Below are 10,719 nucleotides of genomic sequence, written 5' to 3'. Positions count from 1 at the left end.
TCCAGGGAACAGGAGAATCGACGTTTCGGGCATAAGCCCTTCTTCAGGAATGAGGAAGGTTTGTCCAGCAGGCTAAGATAAAAGGTAGGGAGGTGGGACTTGGGGGAGGGGCGTCGGAAATGTGATAGGTGGAAAGAGGTCAAGGTGAGGGTGATAGGTCAGACTGGGGTGGGGGCGGGGAGGTCGGGAAGAAGATTGCAGGTTAGGAAGGCGGTGCTGAATTTGATGGATTTGACTGAGACAGGCTGGGGGGAGGGGAAATGAGGAAACTGGTGAAATCTGAGTTCATCCCTTGTGGTTGGAGGGTTCCCACCCCAATCTGACCTATCACCCTCACCTTGACCTCTTTCCACCTATCACATTTCCGACGCCCCTCCCCCAAGTCCCTCCTCCCTATCTTTCATCTTAGCCTGCTGGACTAACTTTCCTCATTCCTGAAGAAGGGTTAATGCCCGAAACGTCGATTCTCCTGTTCCCTAGATGCTGCCTGACCTGCTGCGCTTTTCCAGCAACACATTTCCATCTCTGATGCTTGGAATATCCAGCCGTTTGAGGAACAAAATACAAGGTTCAAATTTTGAATTTTTGCTGAAGTATGAGCTGGCAATTATAGGGGATGAAGGTAATATTTTAAGAGATAAATTACTTGTTGCTTAGTTCCAACTGATTTGAAGTTGGTGCAAGATGGGGCTTAGGATGCCATTTACAATCTAAGGCCAGAGATAAAAATGTGGATTATGGGTCAGGCAGCAGTAGGAATAATTGAGAGCAAAGTTGCAGAGGTAGAAGTAGTTTGATGGAGTTGAGAATTAAGTGGGATTTCTAATCCATGCGAAGCAGAGCAGAACACCAATGTTATGCAGAGTTTGTTGAACTTCAAATAGCACTCAGGAAATGGGTTGGGATCAGGAGCTATAAAGGCGGCTGGATTTTCAGACTGGGGACACAAAACAAGAACTGAGACTGCTTCGGAGTCCTGAACTCACCAGGTCACTGGAGGGAAAGGTCACTGACCTGGGATTCTCATGGAGGGAACCCCGTTAATTGGCATGGAGACAGCAGGGGGAATGCGTGTTTGCACGTGCTCGCATGTATGTGTGATAAATTACATCACAGGGAGGCCTTCTGTTGCATCAGGATCCAGACAGGGAGCGCCTCAATGCCTGCCAGGAATGCTGGCCTCTGTGTGTTCATGTCCAAGCATTAAGCTGTAAACTCCCCATACTTTTCATTAGGAAACTGAAGATTGTCTGGAAAATCGTAGTTGGCCACCTTTCAGTGTGCTCAGCAAGAACCTTAATAAGTCTAATTGATTGCCTGTCTCATGGGTCATTGGTAGCCCTTTTGGCCCTGAATCTGCTTTCACCAAAAGAGTCAACAGTAGGAACGCTCTCAGGAAATTGGCATCCCTAGCTGATGCTGGCAGTTATGGGCCCCAACCATCTCTGCTTCCAGTTAAGAGTTTCTGACAAACAACACACATGAATGGTTTTCATCTGTGTCACTGGCTTTCAAATCAAAGGTGATTCCTCCAGACCAAAATAAAAAGGCTTCAATATTTGATAGCTCCATCACACTCACTTATGGTCAGACTTTCAAATAAATATAATGACATACTATACCTGTATAATCCTTCCCAATCTCCTTTTTGCACAGAGGTCAGTTGCGGTCCAGCATATTCCAGTGTCTTCATGAAGTCTTCTTTGATAAATGGGTGGATCTGTGGTGGGTTCTGTCAGAAGAAGGTAATGAGAATAAGGAATTCTCTTCCTACAATGCATGCAAAGGTTTTCTGAACTCTTGGCGAATCTTATTAACTATTCCCAAATCACAAGTACAGTCTCCCAATGGGAACAGTCTATGACTTTTCCATATGTTTCTTCACTAGAGGACACTAACCTTTCAACTTTCATCTCAATCCACTAAGTGAAGAACAACAGATGCAGTAGCAAATTCTCAAAACACAACTGAATGAATCAATACCCATCTCTCACATGCTGGCTGCAACAGTGCCATTTTTTAAACATTGCATTAGGAAGAGAGTGGCTGAGCATCTGGAGAAAATATGAGCTGACCAGTAACAGCCAGAATACATTGTAAAAAGGGTCAATCATGCCTAATAAACCTGACTAAATACTTTGGGGGGATAGCTAACATAGGTATGGGATTATCTACAGACGTTATTTGTATGGATTTCCCAAAGGATTTTGATTAAGTTTAACATAGAAGATTGTCAACAGTAGGGACGTGCATTATGTGTTGATCTTTACAATGGCACTGCCATCCGAAGAACAAAACAAAGCGATCAGGATGCATTGGAGAGACAGTGTGCAAAAGAGGGGGCATAGTGGGAGAGACAATGTATGGAGGTTTGGGTGGGGATGGGGTGAGGTGGAGAAGAATACACAAACAAACAAGAGTGATACAGTCTGCATGAGGGGAAGAGAGAAAGAGTGAACACATGCGAGAGTGGGGGGAGAGGGGTGGTTGATCATCACTGATCTGTTTGCATTTCTAATTCCACATTCCTATCTACCTCCAATAACCTTGGATTCCACCACCTAACAAGAATTGATGTACCTCTGTCTTAAAGATATTCAATGACCCCACCTCCATCTCTTTCTAAGGCAGTGGCCCAAAGTCTCACAACCCTTGAAGAGAAAAAAAAACTTATTTGTTCTGGAAAGGATAACCCCTGATTTTAAAACAGTGGCCCCTAGTTCTGCACTAATCCACACAAAGAAACATCCTTTCCAGTTCGGCTAATCAAATCAAGTGACCCTTCACATTTATAAACTCCACTGGAAACAAGGCCAAAGTATTCGCTCTGCCTTCATAACAGGTAATGCATTCCAGGTAGTTGCAACCTCCCCTGAACTACCTCCAATGCATCCTTCTTTAAAGAAGACGAGCAAAACTGCACACATGCAGTCGTGGTTATACTATAGCCCTGTATAACTTAAATATAAGATCCTTACTTTCATGTTCAGTTTCTCCAATACTAAAGAATAGCATCTCACTACCCTTCTTGATTACATGCTGTACCCGCCTATTTACCTTTTGTGACTTTTGCACCCAAACACCCCCAAATTCCTTTGCAACTCAGAATTCTATAGTCTTTCACCATCTAAGTAATACACTGGTTTTCCCACATTATACTCCATTTATCAAAGTCTAGATCACTTACTCAAAATATTGAACTTGCAGGCAGATACAGATTATGCCTTCATCACACCATACTTTCGGAGCTATCTTGCGTCATTTGTAAATGTAGCTGAATGCTTTTGCTCCAGGTTCAGAAGCTCCATCAGTTTACTTCTTATCACTTCCCTAATGACTGTAATTTCACCAAGTTTCTCTCTGCCTTCAGCCTCCTGATTTATTCCTACTTCTGGAATTTTTTTTGTATTCTCTGTAACATCAGAATCAAAGTATATGCTCACTACATCTGCCATTTCCTCAGTAACAACAACTAACTCCCTATTCTCACTCTCTAGAGAATGAACACTCACTTCACTTACTTTCTAAAATGTTTAAGTCCTGGTAGTATAAAAATGGACAGCAAGAATTTCTATGTTTTTCAGTCAAAATCCTGGAACTCTCTACCTGACAGTAAATGGTCTACAGCAGGTCAAGAAGGTGGCTCACCAGCACAGTCTCCAAGCCAATTTGGCATTGCAAATAAATGCAGGCTGATAGATTACCAGTCAATAAATGGAACGTGAAGCAGAATGCATTAGCAGTACTCAGTTTTACCTTCCATGCAGTGATGGTTCTCTGAAGTGGCATCAGACTAGCAACATATCTCTCCTGAGGCAAAAGAAAAGCAATATTGTATAGGTTAAGCCATTTCCTACACTGCTAACATAAAATCTGCTTCAAAAGTTTTCAGATAGTTTAAAAAAGTGGTAAACTAATGATCACATCATAAAAGGTTCCAATGTAATGTGCTATGGGCTGTGCTGACACCCAGGGTACTCTTGGAACTGTGGAAACATTGTTACAAAGTTGACAATGGTGTAGATTTAATATATCTGGACTTCCAGAAGGCATTTGATAAGGTACCACATAAAAGGTTAATATACAAGATAGGACCATATGGGGTCGGGGTAATTTATTAGCTTGGATAGAGAATTTGCTAACAAAAAGAAAACGAGTCTTTTTCTAGTTGGCAAAATGCACCTGGTGGTATGCAGAGTTCAGTCCTTGGCCCCATCTGTTTACAATCTAAATAACAACTTTAATGCAGGGACAGAAGGCACTACAGCCAATTTGTAGATGACAAAATTGATGGGTAGGTACAATGCAATGAAGAAATAACAAAAGTTACAAATGGATAAGGATAAGTTAGATGAATGGGCCAAAATTTGGCATATGGACTTTAATGTTGGTAAAAGTGTGAGGGTATCCATTTTGGTCTGAAGAATAGAAAGGCAACTTATTATCTGAATGGAGAGAAACTTCAGAGTGCCTTAGTGCAAAGGGATCTGGGTGAACCCGTGCATGAACCGTAGAAAACTAGTATGCAGGTATAGTAATAAGCAAGGCAAATGGTACTTTCTATTCCTTTAGTAATAAAGGCCAGTGTAAAAGTAGGGAAGTGCTGTTGCAAATGTACAAAACATTAGTGATACTACACCTGGAGTGGTCCTTACAATTTTGATCCCCTCTCTTGTGAAGGGATGCAGCTGCATTGCCGGCAATTCAAATGAGGTTCACCAGATTGACACGATAGGTAATGGATTTGTAACAAGCAGCAACAATGAGCAGTTTGAGCCTATACTGTCTGGAGTTTAGAACAACAAGAGGAGATCAAATTCAGGTATGTAAGATGTTAAAGGAGATTGACAAAAAAGGGGGAGGATTGTTCCACAAAGGAAAACATCTCAAAAGAGAGGTCAATTTTACAATTAAGGGGTAGCAAATTTAAATCAAACATGAGGAATTAACTCTCCAGAGGGTCATGAATAAGTGGAATTCACTAATCCAGAGTGTGGTGAATGTTGGGACATTGAGCAAATTTGAGGAGTGAGATAGATTTTTAATTGGTAATGAATCAAAGGGTTATGGGGAGTGGAGTAGCATTGTGATCAAGGTCAGATCAGCAATAATCATACTGAATGGTGGAGCATGCTTGAGGGGCTGAATTGTCTCCTCCTGATCCTATTTCTTATGGAAGGAAAAACACTGTGGAGTTGGGAGAAAAGATTAACGATGTCATTATACATGCCTGCACGCACGTTATTAATATAAAACAGGAAATTATAGAAATTAATCAGCATTTGTGAAAAGGGAACAGATAACATTCCAGTTCAATGATGGCGTGCCTGGAGTTTAGTTGGAGACACAAAATTTTTAAACAAGTCAACAAAAGGACATGGGGTTATGTAGAGGTTGGGGGATAGTTTGGGAAGAAAGAACAAAATGGAAAGTATGTGACAGGTCGAAAGATAGGAGTGATCAAATGATTGAAGGGATTGATAGCACAATGCAAAAATGATAGGATGAGCAAAAGAAACAAATACATGCACTATGCTGGGGTATAAATATCTTCCCTCATATCATAGACTTTGCGAGCTTTGAAAAGATTTGTAGCTCAGGTTGAGATTCTGGATGTAGTTTTGCTCGCTGAGCTGCAAGGTTCGTTTTCAGACATTTCTTCACTATGCTACGTAACATCATCAGTGAGCCTCTGATGAAGCACTGGTGGTGTAGCCTGCTTTCTATTTGTGTTTGCGTTTCCTTGGGTTGGTGATGTATTTTCCTGTGGTGACGTCATTTCCTATAGTGATGTCAGTTCCTGTACTTTTTCTCAGAGGTGGTAAATGGAGCCCAAGTCGATGTGTTTGTTGATAGAGTTCCGGTTGGAATGCCATGCTTCTAGGAATTCTCGTGCATGTCTCGGTTTGGCTTGTCCTAGGATGGATTTGTTGTCCCAGTTGAAGTGGTGTCCCCTTCCTCATCTGTATGTATGGATACTAGTGAGAGTGGGTCATGTCTTTTTGTGGCTAGTTGATGTTCAAGTACCCTGGTGGCTAGTTTTCTGCTGTTTGTCCAGTCGGGTCTTTGAAGTTCCTCAGCTGCTGTTTTAGTGTGTTGGGGGATTTGTAGGCTACCATGATATTAAGGGGTCTGAGTAGTCTGGCAGTCATTTCTGCGATATCTCTTATGTAGGGATGAGTGGCTGGGGCTTCTGGACATTTTTTGTCTGCTTGTTTGGGTACAGACCCTATACAGACAACAAGCAAAACTAATGTAATTGACAAAATACCTTGCAGGAACTGTAATAAACACTACATTGGATAAACAGGCAGAAAACTAGCCATCAGGATACATGAACATCAACTAGCCACAAAAAGACATGACTCACTGTCACTGGTATCCATACATACAGATGAGGAAGGATACCACTTTGACTGGGACAACAAATCCATCCTAGGACAAGCCAAACAGAGACACTCACGAGAATTACTAGAAGCATGGCATTCCAACTGGAACTCGATCAACAAACACATCGACTTGGATCCTATTTACCACCCCCTGAGAAAAAGAACAGGAAATGACATCACCACAGGAAAATACATCACCAACCCAAGGAAATCCAAACACAAATAGAAATTGGGTTACACCACCAGTGCTTCATCTGGAGGCTCACTGATGATGTTACCTAGTATGGTGACAAAATGTCTGAAAACGAACCTTCCAGCTCAGCGAGCAAACCTACATCCATCATAGACTTCCTTTTTAATCTTTGTCCCAACATCTGCCTCTTTTTCTGCCTTGCTTAAAAGTTAATATATCTCCAAGTACTTCCAGTTTCTAATGAGGGGTAAGTGACATGAAACATTAACTCTGCTTTGCTCTTCGGAATGCTGCTAAACTGGCTGACTATTTTCAGCATTTTCTCTTTTTATTCCAGATTACTAGGATTGGCATATCTTGGTTCTGTAATTTTAAGCCCATTCTTGTTAGGCTATGAACAGTACATTTGGAACCCCAAATTTAGAAAACACAGTTAAAAGACTTGAATAAATCCCAATAACTTTTCCCTGTCCACCTCAAAGAGGAAAAGATTGCTCACCAGGGGAATAATGAAACTTTGAGTTAGTTCCAGTAAGTGGCGACGAACAATGACACTCTGCACTTCTGGTGGACGTTTCCTTTGAATACCCTTTAATTAATTGAGTACAACAAAATTTAGTTGATAGATAGAACATTCTTCTGATTAAAAATGTTAGGCAATACTTTTTGAATGCTTTGTAACTGTGAAGACTACAATTTGGGAAAAACTACTACCTGCGAAAGGCAATGGTTTCTCCTTATTTAATCCATAATAACTTTTCATTATTTTCAACATATTATGAAATTACCCATTAGAAATTTGCTGCAAGAACAATCTTAGCTTCTCTCATCTCTCCAAATAATCAAAATCTCTCAATCCTGGTTAATCATCACTGCATTCTTTCCACAGCCTTTTAGTGTTAATTGGATATGGGCATCTCTGGTGAGGTCAACATTTAATGCTCAATTCTTCAATTCTTTTAACAAAATGGTGAACCATTTTCTGAACCACAGCAGGCTGTATCCATAAATTGAATGCACCTGCTTTCTTGATGCCCTACTTCTAGGCTCTAGTGTACTACTGCATTGTCTTCCTCTGAAAACTACAATTTTAATTAGCCTGTCATTTACTAAAATCTTGCTTGCATTGTCTTTTTAAAAACCTCATATTCCTATTCTCATTTTTCACCTTAATACAAAACATGGTTACTCTACTTGGAAGTAGGCTTTCATAAGCTGTGGTACATAGCAAAAACAAGGACGTATATAAATATGTAGAGACAAATTAGGGAAAAAAACGAATGACGCTCAAAATAAAGGATGATGCTGGCCATCTAAAAATAGTCTACAGTAATAGTAATTTTAGTATTGGAGAAGATAGGGCCATAAGAAATATGTACAGGAGAACATCATTTCAGCCCTGAGCCGGCTCACCATTCAATAGGATCATGGCTGATGCAACATGCCTCACAGCCTGCCCTTTCCCCATAACTCTTAATTCCTCCACTGATCAAGAATCTACCTACATCTTAAATACACACAATATTCTGCCCCAGGCTCTCTGTGGCAAGGAGTTCCGAGGACTCTTAACAATCAATAGAAATTACTCCTCATCTCAGTATTACATTGGTGTCCCCTTATTCTGAGACTCTTGTTCTGGACTCTCCAAAGAGGGGAATATCCTCTCAGTATTTACCCTGTCAAGCCCTTTAAGAATCCTACGTGTTTCAATGAGGTAAAATCAGAGTCACATAATACGGAAATAGGCCCTTCGACACAACTCGAACATACCAACCAGGATTCTGAAATCGAACTAGTCCCATTTTGCCTGCGTTTGGCCCATATCCCACCAAAACTTTTCCTATCATGTACCTGTCTAAATGTATTTTAAAATGTTGTAATTATACCCACTTCTACTACTTCATCTGGCAGCTAGTTCCACATACATCCCACCCACTTTACTTGAAAATGTTGGCCCTCAGGTACCTTTTAAATCTTTCCCCTCTCATCTTAACCTATGCCCTCGAGTTTTGGACTCCCCTACCCTAGGAAAAGACCTTGGCTATTTACCTAATCTATGCTCTCATGATTTTACAACCTCTATAAGGGTCACTCCCTTAGTCTCCTACACTCCAAGGAAAAAAAGTCCCAGCCAATTTAGTCTCTCTTTGTGACGCAACCCTTCCAGTCTCGGCAATATTCTTGTAATTCTTTTCTGCACCGTTTCCAATTTAATAACAACATTCTTCCTATAGCAGGGTGACCAGAATTATACGCAGTACTCCAAACGTGGCCTTACCAATGTTTTACAGTCATAACATTACATTCCTGTACTAAATCCTCTGACCAATGATAGCTAAACACCTTATTAACCACCTTGTCTACCTGTGACATGACTTTCAAGGAATTATGTACCTGCATCCTGAAATCTGTTCGACAACAATTCCCCAGGGCCCTACCATTAACTGTGCAAGTAGTGACCTGGTTTGTCTTACCAAAATGCAAATCTTCACATTTATCTGCATTAAACTCCATCTGCCATTCCTCAGCCCACTAGCCCAGTTGATCAAAGTCCCATTACACTTTCAGAAAGCCTTCTTCACTATACCACCAATTTTGGTGTCATCCACAAAGTTACTTAACCATGCCTCCTATATTCTCATCAAAATCATTTATGTAATGACAAACAGCAGTGGATCCTGCACCAATCGATCAAAAATCTCCTTTATCTAAAATTCTGGACAAAACCCTAGACCTTTCAAAACTTTCAAAAGGTAAATGGAAGCTGGAATGAGTTTTGTGGAGAATATAGAGTGGTGGGCATGATCTGTATGGACTTCGATAAGGTGTTTGACATGGTTCCACATGGTAGACTGGTTAGCAAGGTGAGATCATATGGAATAAAGAGAGAACTAGCTATTAGGATGCAGAATTGGCTTGAAGGTAGGAGACAGAGGTTAGTGGAGGGTTGCTTTTCAGACTGAAGGCCTGTGACCAGCGGTGTGCCACAAGGTTCGGTGCTGGGTCCGCTGTTTTTCGTCATTGAAATAAATGTTTTGGATGTGAACATAGGAAGTATAGTTAGCACGTTTGCTGTAAGTTGTAGTAAGTTTGCAAAAATCGGGAGGTTTAGATGACAGCAAAGGAAGTTACCTCAGAATACAGTGGGATCTTAATCAGATGGGCCAATGGGCCGAGGAGTGGCAAATGGAGTTTAATTTGGACAATTGGGACATGCTGCATTTGGAAAAAGCAAATCAGGATAGGGTTTTTACACTTAATGGCAAGGCCCTGGGGAGTGTTGCTGAACAAAGAGACCTTGGGGTGCAGATTCATAGTTCCTTCAAAGTAGAGTCCCAGGTAGATGGGATAGTAAAAAAGGTATATGGTATGCTTTCCTTTATTGGTCAGAGCATTGAGTATAGGGGTTGGGAGGTCATGTTGAGGCTGTACAGGACACAGATTAGACCACTTTTGGAATACTGCATTCAGTTCTGGTCTTCCTGCTATAGGAAGGATGTTGTGAAACTTGAAAGGGTTCAGAAAAGATTTACAAGGAATTTGCTAGGGTTGGAGGGTTTGAACCAGAGGGAGAGGTTGAATTGGCTAGGGCTTTTTTCCCTGGAGTATCAGAGGCTGAGTGGTGACCTCGTTGAGGTTTATAAAATCATGAACGGCATAGAGTGAGTGAATAGCCAAGCACTACTCCCCAAGGTAGCAGTGTCCAAAACTAGAGAGCATAGGTTTAAGGTGAGAGGGGAAAGATTTAAAAAGGGACCTAACGGGCAACATTTTCATGCAGAGAGTGGTGTGTGCATAGAATGAGCTTTCAGAGAAAGTGGTGGAGACTGCTACAATTACAATATTTAAAAGGCATCTGGATGGGTACATGAATAGGAAGGGTTTAGAGGATATGGGCAAAATGCTGTCAAATTAGACTAGATTAATTTAGGATGTCTGGTTAGCATGGACAAATTGGACCAAAGGGTCTGTGTGCATGCTGTACATCTCTAATGCTCTGTGACAATTCACAGAACTGAGAAAGCTGTCTGGAACCATTGTTCAACCTAGAATTCCAATTTGCACCTACTCTCTAAAAAGGGCAAATCAACTGAAACTAACTGTTACACTTCGGGCTCCCCAATGCAGTGTGGGGCC

At 41.2% G+C, this 10,719-nt stretch overlaps 1 protein-coding gene across 1 annotated transcript in view; it reads right to left on the bottom strand.

The window, feature by feature from the left end:
• The window catches only part of dennd6b (DENN/MADD domain containing 6B), a 110,661-nt gene that overhangs the window by 11,988 nt on the left and 87,954 nt on the right, over positions 1-10,719 (bottom strand). Inside the window, exons 16-18 of the mRNA XM_043713204.1 lie at positions 7,082-7,171; positions 3,757-3,810; positions 1,623-1,732 (exon numbers count right to left, since the gene is read on the bottom strand). Of these exons, the coding sequence (XP_043569139.1) occupies positions 1,623-1,732; positions 3,757-3,810; positions 7,082-7,171 (254 nt within the window). The remainder of the gene's footprint in view (positions 1-1,622; positions 1,733-3,756; positions 3,811-7,081; positions 7,172-10,719) is intronic.

This window comes from Chiloscyllium plagiosum, chromosome 23 (genome assembly GCF_004010195.1).
Source record: "Chiloscyllium plagiosum isolate BGI_BamShark_2017 chromosome 23, ASM401019v2, whole genome shotgun sequence".
Taxonomy (NCBI): Eukaryota; Metazoa; Chordata; class Chondrichthyes; order Orectolobiformes; family Hemiscylliidae; genus Chiloscyllium; species Chiloscyllium plagiosum.
The sequence above is the reverse complement of the archived record's forward strand: the minus strand, read 5'-3'. Positions and strand labels throughout refer to the sequence as shown.